The sequence below is a fragment of the Heptranchias perlo genome, chromosome 12 (assembly GCF_035084215.1).
Source record: "Heptranchias perlo isolate sHepPer1 chromosome 12, sHepPer1.hap1, whole genome shotgun sequence".
NCBI lineage: Eukaryota > Metazoa > Chordata > Chondrichthyes > Hexanchiformes > Hexanchidae > Heptranchias > Heptranchias perlo.
The window spans coordinates 23,782,787-23,805,484 of NC_090336.1; the positions used below are offsets into that span (position 1 = coordinate 23,782,787).

The 22,698-nt window shown below is 43.4% G+C and overlaps 1 protein-coding gene across 3 annotated transcripts in view; it reads right to left on the bottom strand.

Annotated features, from left to right (window-relative positions):
- spty2d1 (SPT2 chromatin protein domain containing 1) overlaps window positions 1-20,073 on the bottom strand; it is a 35,649-nt gene extending 15,576 nt beyond the window's left edge. For 2 of the 3 annotated variants that reach the window (XM_067993806.1, XM_067993803.1), the window contains exons 1-2: window positions 19,779-20,073; window positions 4,133-4,247 (exon numbers count right to left, since the gene is read on the bottom strand). In XM_067993806.1, the coding sequence (XP_067849907.1) occupies window positions 4,133-4,247; window positions 19,779-19,838 (175 nt within the window). In that variant the 5' untranslated portion in view covers window positions 19,839-20,073. Of the gene's footprint in view, window positions 1-4,132; window positions 4,248-13,269; window positions 13,501-19,778 lie in introns of all 3 variants that reach the window. The other variant, XM_067993805.1, reaches the window with a different exon arrangement.
- Window positions 20,074-22,698: the final 2,625 nt, after the last annotated feature.

Genomic DNA, 22,698 nt, shown 5'->3' on the forward strand with positions numbered 1-22,698 from the left:
ATATTGAAAAATGTGGGCCTTATCTGCACGTTGGGTTCTGATTTAGGTAGTCTAAATGGATCAATCAGAAGTTCAAAACCTCACTGTGTCTAAGAGGATTCTCCATTAACATTACTATAGATTGTTATAGCACAGAAATAGGCCATTCACCCATCAAGTCTGTGCTAGTATTTTTCTGATTCGAGTCATCCAGCCTAATTGCACTCTCCTACTCCCTCCCAATAATGTTAATATTGCTGTTTTTGAAGCAACTATCTAATCTACATTTAAAAGAATTTATGTACTCTGCTTCAACAGTTTGTGGCAGTGAATTCCATATTCTAACCATCCTCTGCACAAGGAAATGTTCTGCCAGGTGTTTCTATGTTATGGTGGATAATTGAGGGTACATTCTCCCCTTCTTTTTAGGATCTGCCTACATTTACACAGCTGAAAAGGAAACAGTTCTCAGGCTGCAGCCAATGTCATCCTGTAACCAGCAACTAGGAAGTACCCAAGAGCATGGTGGTGGCATCTCAACCTTTGACTGCCCCTCTCCCCTTTCATTTTAAATTTAATTTTTGTGCTCATCAAGCTGAGGAATGTTGGTGCACCCAATATCAGCACTAATCATACCCAAGTCAGGTACAGCGCAGCCAGGTGCAGAGTAAAATTCCCTCTACTCTGTCCCACAATGCGCCTCAGCCCAAATCTCAATAGCACCCATGACCAGCATCAGTGTGACATTTTGTTCCATTTCCCACACTAGCCATCTTATGGCCTCTCTGAATGAAATTACCAATTAGTGCTGAATTAGGGACAGTTTTGTGCTGATGTCCCATGCCCACGAGGAAATAGATTGAGGCTACCCATAGGACCCTTACAGCCAGCAGACAAAGGAGTCTTTCACCCCAGACAGGGCTGGGCTTGAACCAAGGTCCCAAAGATAAAAAGGGCAGTGTCTGTCTTTCACCCTACATTTCATCAACCCAGGTCACATGCCAACGGCAACAGTGCTCCTTATCAATTTCACAACCCTCTAGCTTGCGCAGGCCTGGAAGATTTTGGTGGGGAGAAAACTAATTTTAAATCATCTGCAGAGGTCTGGTAAAGTACTAACATTTCAACTTTAACAGAGACCATAACAAACAACAGCTTCCAGCACAGACATTTAACAACCACCCCACCCAGTTTACACTATGCACACTCGTAATAAATCTTATAAAGGTATCTGACCCACATCACAAGTACCTAGGAGGTAAAGACACTGCAGGCACTAAGCCACGCAGAAAATCCTGGAATTGATTTCCCATCTGTGCTGAGTTACCTGATCTCAATTAGGCTCAGGGCCATGCGATAGGAAGGGGGCCAGTTCCAGTACAGCTCACTTTAAAAAAAAATTCGTTTATGGGATGTGTGCGTCGCTGGCGAGGCTGACATTTATTGCCCATCCCTAATTGCCCTCGAGAAGGTGGTGGTGAGCCGCCTTCTTGAACCGCTGCAGTCCGTGTGGTGACGGTTCTCCCACAGTGCTTTTAGGAAGTGAGTGCCAGGATTTTGACCCAGCGACGATGAAGGAACGGCGATATATTTCCAAGTCGGGATGGTGTGTGACTTGGAGGGGAACGTGCAGGTGGTGTTGATCCCATGTGCCTGCTGCCCTTGTCCTTCTAGGTGGTAGAGGTCGCGGGTTTGGGAGGTGCTGTCGAAGAAGCCTTGGCGAGTTGCTGCAGTGCATCCTGTGGATGGTACACACTGCAGCCACTGTGCGCCGGTGGTGAAGGGAGTGAATGTTTAGGGTGATGGATGGGGTGCCAATCAAGCGGGCTGCTTTATCTTGGATGGTGTCGAGCTTCTTGAGTGTTGTTGGAGCTGCACTCATCCAAGCAAGTGGAGAGTATTCCATCACACTCCTGACTTGTGCCTTGTAGATGGTGGAAAGGGTTTGGGGAGTCACTCGCCGCAGAATACCCAGCCTCTGACCTGCTCTCGTAGCCACAGTATTTATATGGCTGGTCCAGTTAAGTTTCTGGTCAATGGTGACCCCCAGGATGTTGATGGTGGGGGATTCGGCGGTGGTAATGCTGTTGAATGTTAAGGGGAGGTGGTCGTTGCCTGGCACTTATCTGGTGCGAATGTTACTTGCCACTTATGAGCCCAAGCCTGGATGTTGTCCAGGTCTTGCTGCATGCGGGCTCGGACTGCTTCATTATTTGAGGGGTTGCGAATGGAACTGAATACTGTGCAATCATCAGCGAACATCCCCATTTCTGACCTTATGATGGAGGGAAGGTCATTGATGAAGCAGCTGAAGATGGTTGGGTCTAGGACTCTGTCCTGAGGAACTCCTGCAGCAATGTCCTGGGGCTGAGATGATTGGCCTCCAACAACCACTACCATCTTCCTTTGCACTAGGTATGACCCCAGCCACTGGAGAGTTTTCCCCCTCATTCTCAATGACTTCAATTTTACTAGGGCTCCTTGGTGCCACACTTGGTCAAATGCTGCCTTGATGTCAAGGGCAGTCACTCTCACCTCACTTCTGGAATTCAGCTCTTTTGTCCATGTTTGGACCAAGGCTGTAATGAGGTCTGGAGCCGAGTGGTCCTGGCGGAACCCAAACTGAGCATCGGTGAGCAGGTTATTGGTGAGTAAGTACCGCTTGATAGCACTGTCGACGACACCTTCCATCACTTTGCTGATGATTGAGAGTAGACTGATGGGGCAGTAATTGGCCGGACTATCCTGAGACTCTGGTTGTGTGCATAGATGTCAAGTGAGAACCAATACTCGCCATTTTGGCTCATTGAAGAATGGCCAGTTGAGCGTGAGGTACTGGAGAACTGCCAGTACACTGCCATCAATCAGCACCTCCAGCAGAGATGGGAAGGAAAGATTATACAGACAGCAACCTTAGGGGAGTTTAAAATGGGACCAAATTAAAGCAATATTTTTCTGCCTATGTACCTACATGGTATATACATAGAATTTACAGCACAGAAGCAGGCCATTTTACCCAACCCGTCTAGGAACATAGGAACAGGAGTAGGCCATTCAGCCCCTCGTGCCTGCTCCGCCATTTGATAAGATCATGACTGATCTGTGATCTATACTCCATTTGGCTGCCTTTGGCCCATATCCCTTAATACCTTTGATTGCCAAAAAACTATATCTCAGGTTTAAATTTAGCAATTGAGCTGGTATCAATTGCTGTTTGCGGAAGAGAGTTCCAAACTTCTACCACCCTTTGTGTGTAGAAATGTTTTCTAATCTCACTCCTGAAAGGTCTGGCTCTAATTTTTAGACTGTGCCCCCTACTCCTAAAATCCCCAACCAGCGGAAATAGTTTCTCTCTATCCACCCTATCTGTTCCCCTTAATATCTTATAAACTTCGATCAGATCACCCCTTAACCTTCGAAGCTCTAGAGAATACAACCCCAATTTGTGTAATCTCTCCTCGTAACTTAACCCTTGAAGTCTGGGTATCATTCTAGTAAACCTACGCTGCACTCCCTCCAAGGCCAATATGTCCTTCCGAAGGTGCGGTGCCCAGAACTGCTCACAGTACTCCAGGTGCGGTCTAACCAGGGTTTTGTATAGCTGCAGCATAACTTCTGCCCCCTTGTACTTTAGTCCTCTAGATATAAAGGCCAGCATTCCATTTGCCTTCTTGATTATTTTCTGCACCTGTTCATGACACTTCAATGATCGATGTACCTGAACCCCTAAGTCCCTTTGGACATCCACTGTTTTTAACTTTTTACCATTTAGAAAGTACCCTGTTCTATCCTTTTTTGATCCAAAGTGGATGACCTCACATTTGTCTACACTGAATTCCATTTGCCACAAACAGTCTATGACTGTTTATGCTCCACACGAGCCTCCTCCCACTCCCAATTTATAAAACATTCATCCATTCCACGGTCATGTTGACCCAGCTGTCTGCAGGGCCTTTGCTCTTTAATATATAATTTACCTCTAATATATTTCATCAACTCTCCAAGATGTTTGTGATTTGTACCCTCTATCACAAATATCAGCTATCTGAAGGCCAGAAGATCATGCAGCGCAGAGACAGATATAAAATGTAGCAGGAAATTTAAGTACCTGACTCAATACTGCAACAACTAGTCTCTCTATTAAGTACTGTACCTTTCTTTTTTATCTCCTCCTCTTTGCGCTTGAGGAATGCTTGCACCGCTGTCGACTGAACCCCTTTCACTCGTGGATCCTTCTTTGGAGGCTTCACTGACAAGCTATACCGCTTCTATTAGGCAAAGAGCAGAAAGAAATGTCAACATGACGTCAAGTACAATTTGTCCAACTGAACCTCTGGAGAAACAATGGATGTTAGTACTCTTAACACAAAACAAATGCCTATACATACCCAATCACAATAGCTCTTCTAATTGTCTGTGGCTAAAGGCAATACTCTGATATAAAGCCAGACAGACCAGAATTGAATTCCTAGTCTGTGTGCAGTTAGCTGGTCTCAATTAGGGAAATAGGAGCGCTACAAGGATCGCATGACACTATTCAAAGAAGAGCAGGGGAGATCTCTAGTACCCTGGCAAACATTCCTCCCTCAAAACACATTCTTCCCTTCCACCAAAAACAGATTAACCGGTCATTCAATTCATTTGCTGTTTGTGGGACCTTGCGGTGCAAAAATTGGTTGCTGTGTTTTGCTACGCAACAACAGTGACTGCACTTTAAAAGTGATTTTTGATTACAAGGTGCTTTTGGACATCCTGAGGACGCGATAAGGTGCTATATAGATGCAAGTTCGTCCTCTCTTACAATTAGCTTTAGTGGACCAGAACTAAGGAGGTAGAAAACAAGAAAAAAAAAAGGGCTATGGTTGTCATTTCTGATTGCCTTTCAGTGACTCCTTATTGGAAAATGCATATATGGATCTCAGTCGAGGACAGGATCAGTCGTGATGGCCTTCATAGTCAAATAGCTTGACAATACCCACTGCCTTGGCTATGCACGAATGCTCCTTGGGCAAGGTCTTGAAGGGCTGCTAGCATTCATGGAAACCTAGTATGAATCAGTGGCTTCGAGCGAGGAGAGAAAAGTGGTAAAAAATCAGAACAAAAATCAAACATCAGAGAAAACTATTATGCACGATATTGGGGCATTGCTGTAAAGTATTAGATTAATTCACTGAGCTAGTGGGCATCAACATTTTATAAAAAAGCTCATTGTGAAATGGAGATCAACTGCTACATTTCAAGTTACCTCACGCCTTCGACTACTAGTTATAAATATTCCAGTATATTTTACACAGGAATAAGAACCAAACTAAACTGCATTATGCCTTGTACTTAATCAGTTTACCTCGGCCTTCAGCATAAAACATAGCTGAGCACAGCCACACACGTAGAGAACTATGTGAAACCATAGATGATTTATTTTGTTGCAATTTCTTTCTTTCTCATCACCTTGGAGACGATCATTCTTCCTGATATATTCCTTTCACACAAATTGGTGACATTCAGGCCTCAGAAGATAGAAACAGACGAGTTAATGTTTGAGGGAAAGGGGAGGAAAAATACACACACGAGGAGAATGACCTATACGGTGTTTAAATGGAAAACAGCAGATGGTTAAATGGCTGATATTATAACATACGAAAAAAGAAGTATGAGAGAAGATATTTAAGTGACACAAGAACGTGCAAATAGCTGAGGCAGTGATTCGGACGGTGGAGGGGGGCGGGGGAGGGAAGAAACAAGGCAAGTAGAAATGGAAGAAAAATTGGCAACGCGGAACTGGCTACAGTGGCTCAGGATAAGAAAAAACAAACAGTCTGACACTGCCCAGTCAGCATGGTGTTCCAATGAAGGAAATCCACCCCAAACACCAATCTATCTTCCGCCCCAAGCACACTGATCCCAACACGCTAGCATCTCCTGCCACACAGCAAATGGGAGCTAAAGTTAAGATCTAATGTTATTAAAGTCAATATTAAGGCCAGAGAGCTGCAAAGTATTCTAGGGACCCTGGCTATACCTGACCTGGGGAGCTTGATGCCAACATGGGCACCTGAATTAGCAAAGTATTCCACTCTTCGGTGCTAACATCCTTAGCGAATTAAAAAAGTCAGTTGAAAAAAAAATAGTACTTCAAAACTGTTCAAACAGGGAGTGATAACAATGTCATGGAAGGAGCAGGCTCAGAGGAGTGATGGAACCCCAGGAGAATGAAAATAAACTGTTAAATAACAAAATGTAGTAGATAAACAAGCCAAATGATTGGTGGTGGATAAATTGACGGAATCTAGTGAACATTTAGTTCGCTCATATTATTTAGCTCAGTAACTCCTTTGAACTAGTTCACACCATGATATCAGTACGGTGATATACTAGTTCTGATTTTGTTTTTCTTAAGTGTGCCCAAAGGGTTTGTATAAAACTGGATACAGTGGGTTTGCTTAATGAATGGTATTAGATGTGCTGTACCCCTGTGGAATAAAGAGACAACTGCTCATTTTGACCAACAAGGTTGGCAGAATGCAGGCACACAGGAATGAAAATCCCTTCATCGCATTTAAAGAGGCTATACAATAGGTGGCACAACCACACAGTGATGAAACTCAAGTTCACACAGCAATTCCACAAAAAGCACAAACAAAAGTGGTCATTCCCAGGTTTGGCTATACTGCTGGTGGGGGGAAAAAAAAGAGGATGAGGAAAGGGAAAGTGATCAGTGAAGGCAAAAAAAAACGATGACTAGATAATCTGGGCACTCACCCATACCTCTGAAGGGCTCACTGAAGAGGGCCAGTGGCAATGGCCCAAAGACAAACTACTTAGCATTCTTGGCCAGGAGTACCTGAAAAGCGAATTTAATATGTTGGGTGAGGAGGACAAACTGAGTAATAAATGAAAAAAAAGGCAGGGATCACCCAGTGCCATAGAAACCATGGCCTCAGGTTCGATTCCTGGTATTCAGTTAGCTGATCTCAGCTAGGGTGCCATTTAGGATGCCACAATGTGCCTTGCTGGGTGGGAGGTGAGGGGAAATCAGGGATCCTTCAGGACTGCTGCTGGAAACTGTATGCGTGGATTGGATTGTGTTTGGCTGTGGTGCCCTTCACGAGAAAATATTGTGCCAATGACTCATTCAGTTCACACAAAGAATGGTCGCTTGGATGAGGTACTGTAGGGCTGCCAATGTCCATGGTATCCAAGCATGAGCCAGCACTTTGAGAATTGGAAAAAAGAGAAAAAAAATAGGGTGGAAAGAAAGGATTTTGAGATTTTCAGTAACAGACAAACGCTGTAGTGTGCCATAGTATGCGAAAGCTTAGCTTTTGTTCTGAGAACTGCACACTTTCTAAATCTGTTTGTTTTCAATGACGTCATTGAATATCTCCTGGGAAACCTGCTCAAAAACCAATTCCTAGCACAGGCACAGCCATGTCAAGAAGTCTCAGTGTATCAGCCTGCTCCTCCCGCAGGCAATATGTGATGAAAACATACAACAGACTCAATGTGTGAATGTAAAAATCTTGAAAATTGAACAAAAGACAATCAGAGCATCCAAAGTCAAGACTGTCACTGTGACAACCACAGAAGTTTCTAATTACAGTATTGAGTTACTCAACAGTACAATTACAGCCAGCGCCCTTTTTTCAAGGATTCTCAGCTTGGTCTTTGAAAGTCTTGGTCTATTTTGCACAAAAATTAAATTATTTTTATAATACTATTTGCCTGCCCCTCCCCCCAATTTCATCTTCTAAAGACACTGACTTATACTGGCATTTGTGTAAATGGGGGCGGGGGCTCCCTCTGGGGTTGCGAATGGAGGCTTGTATTTTGTATAAGGGTGTTGGGCATGAAGGCTCACATTTCTGCTTAATCACATGCAATTGTAAACAATTTTACAACACCAAGTTATAGTCCAGCAATTTTATTTTAAATTCACAAGCTTTCGGAGGCTACCTCCTTCCTCAGGTGAACGATGTGGAAATTTCCACATCGTTCACCTGAGGAAGGAGGTAGCCTCCGAAAGCTTGTGAATTTAAAATAAAATTGCTGGACTATAACTTGGTGTTGTAAAATTGTTTACAATTGTCAACCCCAGTCCATCACCGGCATCTCCACATCATAATCACATGCAAGCTGTGACACGTTTATCCAACTCCAAAAGGTTGGACATCTCCAGTATACAAAATACTTAGAATTGTCCAACATCAACTGGTTGTGAATGCAAGTCTGATGTACAGCGTCTGCATGGATTTTGATTAGGATTTCATGATGGTGATTGGCTAAAGCTCAAAGTCCAAGACACCAAAATTACAAAGAGCAGAAGAGAAAATGTAAATCAAATGATGTTTAAATGACACCAAGCTTAAATCTTAAAATGTAGATTGTGAACAAGACAGTAAGCTAACGTGCTCCTTTGTTATTGCACTCTGCTTCCCCAACTATTTCTTCCATTCACAGCTCCTATTCATTTGTTCGTTCCTCAGTCTTCTTGTCAATACGATCTCACCAGAAAACATGCTTCAGTAAGAAATTCTAGAGTAAAATACACATTCAAGAGCGGAAAGGTATTCATTGATAAAACACACAAGCAGACACACCATCGGCAAAAAAAACAGGACTTAAAGCACTTAAACAGGACTTAATTTCCCAAAATGCCAAGCTCTTCAGAAGAGATTTAATGTCAAATATCAAAAAAGCACTTCCAAAATGTCAGTTGAATTGGAAACATTTTAACAAAATTAACAAGCCTATCCCTTTTGATAGGCCAACCTCAACTATTCACCTTCTCAATTTCCCTCCATTCCATTGCTCTACAGAAATGTATCCAATTGCCTCAACCCTATTTATACTGTCCACTTCAAAGGCTTTTTTCCCCCTTTTGCGTGAGAAAAAAATTCCACTTTCTTTCTTACTCCTAACTTCCTAATTTTTCACTTGCATCCCTGGTATTTGATCTCTTCCCTACAATGAAAGTGGAATCACTGGCAGTCAGCCTTTGACTTGATGTAAGTATTTTGAAGTTTTAAATAGGTAACTTCAAATTTGAATAGTTGGAATCCCTTTTACAGTTCAAGGGATTCCACCTGGACCCAAAAAAACTATTTTTGAGAAATCTGTGGTAATACCAACAGATGGTGCTTTCGAACGCTGGCACTGTAATGAACTCATTTACATATCTTAACAGTGTTGTAAATTAAATACCAGCAACATTTTTCCCCATCCAGCTCCAGCATACTGTGTAGACATAAGAATTGTTTCAGTGCTATTGAACTTATGATTTTAGCCTATCTTCTGTCATTAGTAGTGATTATACTTTATCTGCTATCTTAGTAGTACTTCTATTGCTGATAGCACCCAACATGAAAAAGGGCTTTTATATTGTGATTGGTAGGTGCTAGGGCCGCCGGTTTATGCAGCTGGTAGCAACCTAGAATAAACTTGCCAGATTTGCCAAGGCTGGCTGCTGGGAGGATTTTTTTTAAAAAAACCATCTTCCCGAATCCAGCAAAGTTAACTCTGGGATTGTCACTGGCTGCACAAAACCCATGCATTATGAACCGGCACCCCCAGCTCCTCACTAAGGGCAATATAAAAAGGAGCCAAGATGTAAACACTGCACCTAGAGTTCAGCTAGGATCTCATTTTCCTTGTAGTTTAAGAAATTGTAATTGGCATGGAAAAGGATCCAGGGAACTGAGAAAATAAAACTTTTAGTAAGTTTAAGATCCATGATGCAACTGTTTTGTAATCTTCAAATGTCATCAGAACTGATTTGATAATATCTAAAAAAAAAATGCAATTTTTGATTTCATCTTTGCAAAATGCTTGATGCAAGGCAGATAACTGAACAGTTGGAAGTGTGCACCTGCCCTATTGTGAGTACAAGGCACAGCAGATATGTTTTGCATGTAAAAGTACCTTATTGGCACTTAAATAAACTCAGTGGCAACAGTGCAAAATAATCAGAAACACTCATCTTTCACACTTGGGTGCTAATCCCACGCTGACGGGATGAAAGATGTGTTTTCTCTGCGGTGGCTGTAATTAATTTGGACAGTTTCAACTGGATACGAGTCCACAGTGCAAAACTGACCTTACTTTGGAACTAATCTGACAGCCTTACTCAAAATTAACAAAAATTCTTGTGGTGGAAAATTGTAATGTCAGAAGACTAGATGAACTTGCATTTATACAGCACCTTTAACATCCTCCGGACATCTAAAAGAATTTCACAGCCAATCAATTACCACTGAAGAACCCTGTTTTGTAGGCAAATGCGGCTGTCAATAATGCTGGAATCCATTAGCGGTAGGTGGTAACAGGGCACTTAGAAAATCATACCATAATTAGGCAGAGTCAACATGGTTTTATGAAAGAGAAATTGTGTTTGACAAATCTATTAGAGTTTTTTGAGGGTGTAACTAACAGGGGAAAGGGGAACCAGTGGATGTAGCATATTTGGATTTTCAAAAGACATTCAATAAGGTGCTACATAAAAGGTTGTTACACAAGATAAGGGCTCATGGGGTTGGGGGTAATATATTAGCATGGATAGAGGATTGGTTAACGGACAGGAAAGAGTGTAGGGATAAACGGGTTATTCTCAGGTTGGCAGGCTGTATCTAGTGGGGTGCTGCAAGGATCCATGCTTGGGCCTCAGCTATTTACAATCTTGGATGAAGGGTCCAAAAGTAAGGTAGCCAAGTTTGTTGACGATACAAAGCTAGGTGGGAAAGTAAGTTGTGAGAAGGACACAAAGAGTCTGCAAAGGGATATAGACATGTTAAGTGAGTGGGCAAGAAGGTGGTAGATGGAATATAATGTGGGGAAATGTGAGGTTATTCACTTCGGTAGGAAGAATAGAAAAACAGAATATTTTTTAAAATGGTGAGAAACTACTGAATGTTGGTGTTCAGAGGGATTTGGGTCCTCGTACAAGAAATAAGAAAGTTAGCATGCAGGTACAGCAAGCAATGAGGAAGGCAAATGGCACGTTGGCCTTTATTGCAAGGGGGCTAGAGTACAAGAGTAAGGAAGTCTTGCTACAATTGTACAGGACTTTGGTGAGACCTCACCTGGAGTACTGTGTACAGTTTTGGTCTCCTTATCCAAGGAAGGTTATACTTGCCTTAGAGGCGGTGCAACGAAGGTTCACTAGATTAATTCCTGGGATGAGAGGGTTGTCCTATGAGGAGAGATTGAGTAGAATGGGCCTACATTCTTTGGAATTTAGAAGAATGAGAGGTGATTTCATTGAAACATACAAGATTCTGAGAGGGCTTGACAGGGTAGATGCTGAGAGGTTGTTTCCCCTGGCTGGAGAGTCTAGAACTAGGGGGTATAGTCTCAGGTTAAGGGCCATTTAAGACTGGGATGAAGAGGAATTTCTTCACACAGTGGGTTGTGAATCTTTGGCATGCTCTACTCCAGAGGGCTGTGGATGCTGAGTCATTGAATATGTTCAAGGCAGACATAAATTTCTGGATTCTCGGGGAAATCAAGGGATATGGAGATTGGGCAGGAAAGCGGAGTTGAGGTCGAAGATCAGCCACGATCTTATTGAATGGCGGAGCAGGCTCGATGGGCCGTATGGCCTACTCCTGCTCCTATTTCTTATGTTCTTAATATTTGCACAGCAAAGTCCCACAAACAGCAATGAGATAATGTAACTAAGGGCTTTTAAACCAGGATTCATTCCACTGGCCCTTCTTTGAATTGTTTCCAGGGTTTCTATATCATCCACCACGTGAGGGGACCAAAACTGGACATTATTATAGACAAGGCCTAACAAGGAACTTGTACAAGGATACTATAGTTCTATTTTATACTGGATTGTCCTTACGATACATCCTAGCTCTCTAATTGCCTTTGTAATAGCCTCACGATGAAATGTGGGAGGAGGAAGTTTTTTGTTGAATGTATGAAGCACAATGGGCCAAATGACCTACCACACCAATCTTGATCTTGTGAAAAGTATCTTGTATATTGGCTTAAAGAAGGAACTTGCATTTATGTAGTGCACTGCATGACCTCAAGGCATCCCAAAGTGCTTCATAGTCAATTAAGTACTTTTGAAATGCAGTCACTGTTATAATGTAGGGAAACGCAGCAGCCAATTTGCACATAGCAAGCTCCCACAAACAACAATGACAATAACCAGATGATCCATTCCAGGTGTTGGCTGAGGGATAAATGTTGGCCAGGACTCCAGGAGAACTTCCCTGCTCTTCTTTGAATCTCTTAAGTCTACAGAGGGCAGATGGACCTTGGTTTAACGTCTCATTCGAAAGACAGCACCTCCAACAGTGCAGCACTCTCTCAGGTGAAGAGGAAAAACCCCACTTAAGCCCATACATTTTAATATGCCAATAGATTTCACAATAAGGGGATTTCACGCACCAATTACGCTTTACTGAAATGCAAGCGGAGAAAACACCTATAGTATGGTTACATGAAAATTTCAAATGTGCATTACATTTTGCTAAAATCCTAGTGGAAACACTGCTAAATTAGCCCAACAACACTGGCTGTGATTCGCCAAATAATTCAACAATCTTGTTGTACCAATATAACAAATGCCCCTCCTGGAACAATAGGTATCAGCAATAATGTAACAAACATATTGACAAAAATACAGATTATATTACAATTACTGGGCTTTTCATACAGTTATACTCACCTATAAAGACAAGTGGACAAAAGAAAACCTACTTAGAGCCACACCTCCCCCCACCCCCTGAAAAACAAACTTACTTGAATATTTTAGGAAGCTATAAATTTCCAGAGTTTGAAAGCTGTTTGCCTTTGCACTATTTCTGAAGAAAAATGTGCTGTGTGTGCAGGTTCTTTGTGTCTCTATTCAAAAACATCACAGCTACACATTAACAAGCTCAAAGCAACAGCTGCAACTCCCTGCCCTACCCAATCATTCATTGTTATAATTAGCTGTGGTACAATATGACTTTTCTAATAGCAAATTGTTCAAAGCTGCAGTATAAATGAGCAAAAAACACAAAGATACCCAGTACTAATTCTCACATTCTGTTCAGTTTCTCTCCACTGGCCAAAAATAGCATCTTCTAAGACAGATCAGCAACTTAGAGAACTGTGAATGAAAAAAGAGAGGGATGAAGGGAGTTGTCCCAGCCCCCACTCAGCAGATTTGTACTTCTGTATGCCGTCATTTAGCCTCAAAGCTTTACTTACTGTTCAAGCTACCTTCATATCAAACTTACGGAGCATAAGACAGTTTCTTTATGTATCTCAAGTCTGACAGCTATCATCTCTTACCTTTGCTGACTCCATCCATTGTCCTTCCTCTATTGATATTCTTGGTCTTATTACCTTCTGTGGTCTCAAATAGAATTCCCTCCATTGCTAAAGTTGCCTCCTGGGCCTTTGGCTTCATTTATTCTGCCCATCATGTATTTTCTCAACAATTCAACACTCCATGAAGTCCAATTCTGCTCAACACTTCATCGCTGGCATATCTGGTAATGCTCTAACGACTCTCTCACACCCCTGGACAGAGTACAAGAAAAAGCTTGTCTGATAGGTAATCACCTTCTTACCTCTAGTCTCCCTCAAACACAATCATCTACATTTTATATACTATTACATTCCTCGGAGCTTTCTTCTCTTTTCTGTTATGCTACACATTCATCATTCTACATGCTCATCTTTCACACTACCTTCTTAGCCTGCTGATATTAAGACTCATCATACTGTCTTCTACTCCCAGGACTTTCAAACTGTGGAACTCCTCACCTCCCTCACTCTTTTCTTTCTCCTACAATCTACAGGCTTCATAAAAACCAAGCTGGCCATCATCTAATCAATACTTCCTGATTTATATCATCTCTTACTTTTTCCTACATCAATGGTGTTGTCCATGTTGCAACTAGACCCTTCACTTAGTTTTCTCAATTAATAAGCACACTAATTTGCACATAATGCAGATTCTGATTTGACAGATCATATTCTCCACTCCTGAAGTTTATAGCACTTTTGAATCCATAATCTCCCATTACTGTCTATATAGTAGCACTCTGGAAACTCTGGATGGTGCCATTATAGCTAAAGAACTACTGCGTGAAATAATTTTACAGTCAAACTAAAGTACAATGAAACACAAAGCTTTTTGAAAATTCATCTGACACACCAAGTTTTAAAACTCATTAACCTGGTAGTTATTTGTAGGTAGTGACTGGACAGCATTTTACAGACTCCACAGGCATGTCACTCACAGCAGTATCACGTGCCATTAAAAACTGCACTTTTAGCAATGGTGCCATAACCAAATCAACGTGACTTTTTTTCATTGCCTCAGTAAAAATAACTTGTATAGCATCCCTAGAGAAAAGCCTTTGATGTAAAGGGATGTTTTTTAAATTCTGAAAAATTCAGGAAACTTGCTGTAATATGTTTTCTGCCAACTGAAATGCACTGGGCTCAGGCCACACCTGGAATACACTTGTGTTCAATTCTAGTCACCACATATCAAAGGGGACTACAGAAATAAAAGTTGTTGCTGTATATGCATTGGAGAGGGTCCCAAGTGTAATGGGATGAGCTAAGATTAGTGAAGCTCAATTTCTTCGGTTGAGAAAAGGTTTACTTCAGTAAGGTTTAAGAGGGACCTTATTGAATTAAAAAATATTAAAATGGTATAGACAAGATTACTTCAAGGTACATCAAGCCAGAAGTACATAAAACTAAAATAGTGAAAACATTTTAAAATTCAATAGTTTTACTCCGCAATAAATACTTGGAATAATCTGCCAGGAAACATAGAATTAAAGATATTAGGTGTATTCAAAATGCAGTTAGATGCCTTTGTTCTTTATCCAAATGTCCTTTTCTAGTCCTTGACTGTTGTTTTAAATGAGCCGCCTGCCCCTTTGACTTAATAGATGAAAAAGTGACTAGTCAGAGATCAGTGTTTGCATCCAAGTAGGCACAAGCGATGCAGGGTCACCAAAATGCCTGTTGGTTTCGGTCAATAAACACTGAAGCTGGATTCACTAACTACAACACACCACTTCAAAATCACTTAGTTCTACAAACAGACCATACAGAAACATGGCACTGCACCACATAATAGCCAAAGAATGAAGCACCATCATTAACGCTACCATGCTCAGTATCAGCTTGGCTCAGTTGGTAGTTCTCTTGCCGAGTCCAAAGATAGTTATTCAAGCCCCAACTCCAGGACTGGGGCGCATAATCTGGACTGATGTTTTAATGAAGTTCTGTGGGTGTGCTGTGTTGTCAGAGGAGCAATCCTTCAGATGAGACATTAAGCCGATGTACTTAAGCCTTTACACAATGCAGTCTCTTGAAATTTGTTGTGGGCTTGCATCTGCAATAGGTATGCAGAGAGCACCTCCACCACAACTACTTGCATTTATAAAGCACCTTTAACGTAGTATCCATGGGAAGTTTTACTAATGGACACAATGTTGAAAAAGGATGAGAGAAGTCAGATAGAATGGCAACCCTTTCATCTCTCTCTCCTCTTTTGTGTATGTCAGTTTAATGATTGAGACTCAGTGCAAGTTACATACAATGTGTAATAGATAATCATTCTGCTCCAACTGGGAATAGTCCCAAATATGCATTACACATCACCTGAGAATATACATTTTTATATTTAAAGTACATTTATTGCTACCTCATACAAAGCCCTGGGTGTGTCTGGATTATGTGTACACTATGTAAATCATAATTTCTATGAATATTTACTGGGTACAAGCTTTTAACGTGCTATTCCATGCATTACTCACTTGTACCTGGCTCTATGAAGAAAATAAATTTTATATATATTATACACACACATATAAAGAGTAATAGTTTGATTCCCAGGGGTATGTACAGGGTGTAATGTGCTACTGTCTCATTAGCCATCTGTCTCACACTGACTCAAGGTTAACTGCACACTGTGATGTATATTTAGGTGTGTGTTTAGAAGATACAACCTAACTCCCAACCTCTGAACAATATGAGCAGCTATCCAAGGAACTTAATAGCTATAATGCAACAACCACACATCCTTAGGTTTGGCCCTGGGATTCTAGACACAGCCTGGAGGGTAATTCAGAAGCTGTGGGACTTTCACTGGGTGCTGGGGTATTTAAAGAGTGTAATGTAATCTCTTTGGGTTTCCAATCCGGCTACTGGGTTATTTAAAACTCTGCTGTTCGTAGCCTAACTCGCACCATGTCCCGTTCACTCAACACCCGTGCTTGCTGACTTATATTGGCTCCCAGTCCAGAAGCGCCTCGATTTTAAAATTCTCATCCTTGTTTTCAAATCCCTCTATAGCCTCGCCCCTCTCTATCTCTGTAACCTTCTCCACCCCTACAACCCTCCAAGATATCTGCACTCCTCCAATTCTTGCCTCTTGCACATCCCGATTTTAATGGCACGGCCACCAACGGTGCAGCATTCAGCTCCAAGGCCCTAAGCTCTGAAATTCCCTCCCTAAACCTCTCCACTTCTCTCTCCTTCTTTAAAACACTCCTTAAAACCTACCTCCTTGACCCTCACCTGTCCTAATATCTCCTTATGTGGCTCAGTGTCAAATTTTGTTTGATAATGCTGCTGTGAAGCACCTTGGGGCATTTTACTACATTAGAGGCGCTATATAAGTGCACTTTGCTGTTGTTGCAATGTAACTCTCTCTGGGCCTAACTCTGGGTGCTCGGGTATTTAAAGGGAGTAATGTAACTCTCTCTCTGGTGCTCGGGTATTTAAAGGGAGTAATGTAACTCACTCTCTCTCTCTGGTGCTCGGGTATTTAAAGGGAGTAATGTAACTCACTCTCTCTCTCTCTCTGGTGCTCGGGTATTTAAAGGGAGTAATGTAACTCACTCTCTCTCTCTCTGGTGCTCGGGTATTTAAAGGGAGTAATGTAACTCTCTCTCTCTCTCTCTCTCTCTCTGGTGCTCGGGTATTTAAAGGGAGTAATGCAACTCACTCACTCTCTCTCTGGTGCTCGGGTATTTAAAGGGAGTAATGTAACTCTCTCTCTCTCTCTCTCTGGTGCTCGGGTATTTAAAGGGAGTAATGTAACTCTCTCTCTGGTGCTCGGGTATTTAAAAGGAGTAATGGATCTCTCTCTCTCTCTCTGGTGCTCGGGTATTTAAAGGGAGTAATGGATCTCTCTCTCTCTGGTGCTCGGGTATTTAAAGGGAGTAATGTAACTCTCTCTCTCTCTCTCTCTCTCTCTCTGGTGCTCGGGTATTTAAAGGGAGTAATGTAACTCTCTCTCTCTCTCTCTCTCTCTCTCTCTCTGGTGCTCGGGTATTTAAAGGGAGTAATGGATCTCTCTCTCTCTGGTGCCCGGGTATTTAAAGGGAGTAATGTAACTCTCTCTCTCTCTGGTGCTCGGGCATTTAAAGGGAGTAATGTAACTCACTCTCTCTCTCTCTGGTGCTCGGGTATTTAAAGGGAGTAATGTAACTCTCTCTCTCTCTCTCTGGTGCTCGGGTATTTAAAGGGAGCAATGTAACAAACTCTCTCTCTCTGGGCCTGGGGTATTTAAAGGGAGTAATGTAACTCTCTCTCTGGGCCTGGGGTATTTAAAGGGAGTAATGTAACTCTCTCTCTGGGCCTGGGGTATTTAAAGGGAGCAATGGAACTCACTCTCTGGGGTATTTAAAGGGAGCAATGGAACTCTCTCTCTGGGGTATTTAAAGGGAGTAATGGAACTCTCTCTCTGGGGTATTTAAAGGGAGTAATGGAACACTCTCTGGGGTATTTAAAGGGAGTAATGGAACACTCTCTGGGGTATTTAAAGGGAGTAATGGAACTCTCTCTGGTGTATTTAAAGGTAGTAATGGAACTCTCTCTGGGGTATTTAAGGGGAGTAATGGAACACTCTCTGGGGTATTTAAAGGGAGTAATGGAACTCTCTCTGGGGTATTTAAGGGGAGTAATGGAACTCTCTCTGGGGTATTTAAGGGGAGTAATGGAACTCTCTCTGGGGTATTTAAGGGGAGTAATGGAACTCTCTCTGGGGTATTTAAGGGGAGTAATGGAACTCTCTCTGGGGTATTTAAGGGGAGTAATGGAACTCTCTCTGGGGTATTTAAGGGGAGTAATGGAACTCTCTCCGGGGTATTTAAAGGGAGTAATGGAACTCTCTCTGGGGTATTTAAGGGGAGTAATGGAACTCTCTCTGGGGTATTTAAGGGGAGTAATGGAACTCTCTCTGGGGTATTTAAGGGGAGTAATGGAACTCTCTCTGGGGTATTTAAGGGGAGTAATGGAACTCTCTCCGGGGTATTTGAAGGGAGTAATGGAACTCTCTCTGGGGTATTTAAGGGGAGTAATGGAACTCTCTCTGGGGTATTTAAGGGGAGTAATGGAACTCTCTCTGGGGTATTTAAGGGGAGTAATGGAACACTCTGGGGTATTTAAGGGGAGTAATGGAACACTCTGGGGTATTTAAGGGGAGTAATGGAACTCTCTCTGGGGTATTTAAGGGGAGTAATGGAACTCTCTCTGGGGTATTTAAGGGGAGTAATGGAACTCTCTCTGGGGTATTTAAGGGGAGTAATGGAACTCTCTCTGGGGTATTTAAGGGGAGTAATGGAACTCTCTCTGGGGTATTTAAGGGGAGTAATGGAACTCTCTCTGGGGTATTTAAGGGGAGTAATGGAACACTCTGGGGTATTTAAGGGGAGTAATGGAACACTATCTGGGGTATTTAAGGGGAGTAATGGAACACTCTCTGGGGTATTTAAGGGGAGTAATGGAACACTCTGGGGTATTTAAGGGGAGTAATGGAACACTCTCTGGGGTATTTAAGGGGAGTAATGGAACACTCTGGGGTATTTAAGGGGAGTAATGGAACACTCTCTGGGGTATTTAAGGGGAGTAATGGAACACTCTCTGGGGTATTTAAGGGGAGTAATGGAACACTCTGGGGTATTTAAGGGGAGTAATGGAACACTCTCTGGGGTATTTAAGGGGAGTAATGGAACACTCTGGGGTATTTAAGGGGAGTAATGGAACACTCTCTGGGGTATTTAAGGGGAGTAATGGAACTCTCTCTGGGGTATTTAAGGGGAGTAATGGAACTCTCTCTGGGGTATTTAAGGGGAGTAATGGAACTCTCTCTGGGGTATTTAAGGGGAGTAATGGAACTCTCTCTGGGGTATTTAAGGGGAGTAATGGAACTCTCTCTGGGGTATTTAAGGGGAGTAATGGAACACTCTCTGGGGTATTTAAGGGGAGTAATGGAACTCTCTCTGGGGTATTTAAGGGGAGTAATGGAACACTCTCTGGGGTATTTAAGGGGAGTAATGGAACACTCTCTGGGGTATTTAAGGGGAGTAATGGAACTCTCTCTGGGGTATTTAAGGGGAGTAATGGAACACTCTCTGGGGTATTTAAGGGGAGTAATGGAACTCTCTCTGGGGTATTTAAGGGGAGTAATGGAACTCTCTCTGGGGTATTTAAGGGGAGTAATGGAACTCTCTCTGGGGTATTTAAGGGGAGTAATGGAACTCTCTCTGGGGTATTTAAGGGGAGTAATGGAACTCTCTCTGGGGTATTTAAGGGGAGTAATGGAACTCTCTCTGGGGTATTTAAGGGGAGTAATGGAACTCTCTCTGGGGTATTTAAGGGGAGTAATGGAACTCTCTCTGGGGTATTTAAGGGGAGTAATGGAACTCTCTCTGGGGTATTTAAGGGGAGTAATGGAACTCTCTCTGGGGTATTTAAGGGGAGTAATGGAACACACTCTCTCTCTGGGCCTGGGGTATTTAAAGAGCTCCCGAGCTGCCACTTACCATGACTTGGGTACAGGACCGGTTCTCGGTTGCTTTGTTGAGAATAGTACTGAAGTCCATGTCGCCGAGGCCCGGCCGACACTCAGTGCCTCGAACTATCCCACTCGGAGGCCCGGCCGACACTCAGTGCCTCGAACTATCCCACTCGGAGGCCCGGCCGACACTCAGTGCCTCGAACTATCCCACTCGGAGGCCCGGCCGACACTCAGTGCCTCGAACTATCCCACTCGGAGGCCCAGGTACAGCGACCAACCGACGGCCCAAATCCAACTCACCCTGAGTGCGAACACTGCGTCACTTCCGGCCGCTCGCGCCGTCACGTGGCACAAAGTAAGTTCCAGTCTGTGACGTCACTAGCGGCGCAGAGGAGGCGGCCACGAATGTGCACAGACAGGGATATCCCTCACTCACCACCCAATGTACACACATTACAGGGATATCCCTCACTCACCACCCAGTGTACACAATACAGGGATATCCCTCACTCAACACCCAGTGTACACAATACAGGGATATCCCTCACTCAACACCCAGTGTACACAATACAGGGATATCCCTCACTCAACACCCAGTGTACACAATACAGGGATATCCCTCACTCAACACCCAGTGTACACAATACAGGGATATCCCTCACTCACCACCCAGTGTACACAATACAGGGATATCCCTCACTCACCACCCAGTGTACACAATACAGGGATATCCCTCACTCACCACCCAGTGTACACAATACAGGGATATCCCTCACTCACCACCCAGTGTACACAATACAGGGATATCCCTCACTCACCACCCAGTGTACACAATACAGGGATATCCCTCACTCACCACCCAGTGTACACAATACAGGGATATCCCTCACTCACCACCCAGTGTACACAATACAGGGATATCCCTCACTCACCACCCAGTGTACACAATACAGGGATATCCCTCACTCACCACCCAGTGTACACAATACAGGGATATCCCTCACTCACCACCCAGTGTACACAATACAGGGATATCCCTCACTCACCACCCAGTGTACACAATACAGGGATATCCCTCACTCACCACCCAGTGTACACAATACAGGGATATCCCTCACTCACCACCCAGTGTACACAATACAGGGATATCCCTCACTCACCACCCAGTGTACACAATACAGGGATATCCCTCACTCACCACCCAGTGTACACAATACAGGGATATCCCTCACTCAACACCCAGTGTACACAATACAGGGATATCCCTCACTCACCACCCAGTGTACACAATACAGGGATATCCCTCACTCAACACCCAATGTACACAATACAGGGATATCCCTCACTCAACACCCAGTGTACACAATACAGGGATATCCCTCACTCACCACCCAGTGTACACAATACAGGGATATCCCTCACTCACCACCCAGTGTACACAATACAGGGATATCCCTCACTCACCACCCAGTGTACACAATACAGGGATATCCCTCACTCAACACCCAGTGTACACAATACAGGGATATCCCTCACTCACCACCCAGTGTACACAATACAGGGATATCCCTCACTCACCACCCAGTGTACACAATACAGGGATATCCCTCACTCAACACCCAGTGTACACAATACAGGGATATCCCTCACTCACCACCCAGTGTACACAATACAGGGATATCCCTCACTCACCACCCAGTGTACACAATACAGGGATATCCCTCACTCACCACCCAGTGTACACAATACAGGGATATCCCTCACTCACCACCCAGTGTACACAATACAGGGATATCCCTCACTCACCACCCAGTGTACACAATACAGGGATATCCCTCACTCACCACCCAGTGTACACAATACAGGAATATCCCTCACTCACCACCCAGTGTAAACAATACAGGGATATCCCTCACTCACCACCCAGTGTACACAATACAGGGATATCCCTCACTCACCACCCAGTGTACACAATACAGGGATATCCCTCACTCACCACCCAGTGTACACAATACAGGGATATCCCTCACTCACCACCCAGTGTACACAATACAGGGATATCCCTCACTCACCACCCAGTGTACACAATACAGGGATATCCCTCACTCACCACCCAGTGTACACAATACAGGGATATCCCTCACTCAACACCCAGTGTACACAATACAGGGATATCCCTCACTCACCACCCAGTGTACACAATACAGGGATATCCCTCATTCAACACCCAATGTACACAATACAGGGATATCCCTCACTCACCACCCAGTGTACACAATACAGGGATATCCCTCACTCACCACCCAGTGTACACAATACAGGGATATCCCTCACTCACCACCCAGTGTACACAATACAGGGATATCCCTCACTCACCACCCAGTGTACACAATACAGGGATATCCCTCACTCAACACCCAGTGTACACAATACAGGGATATCCCTCACTCACCACCCAGTGTACACAATACAGGGATATCCCTCACTCACCACCCAGTGTACACAATACAGGGATATCCCTCACTCAACACCCAGTGTACACAATACAGGGATATCCCTCACTCACCACCCAGTGTACACAATACAGGGATATCCCTCACTCACCACCCAGTGTACACAATACAGGGATATCCCTCACTCACCACCCAGTGTACACAATACAGGGATATCCCTCACTCACCACCCAGTGTACACAATACAGGGATATCCCTCACTCACCACCCAGTGTACACAATACAGGGATATCCCTCACTCACCACCCAGTGTACACAATACAGGGATATCCCTCACTCACCACCCAGTGTACACAATACAGGGATATCCCTCACTCACCACCCAGTGTACACAATACAGGGATATCCCTCACTCACCACCCAGTGTACACAATACAGGGATATCCCTCACTCACCACCCAGTGTACACAATACAGGGATATCCCTCACTCA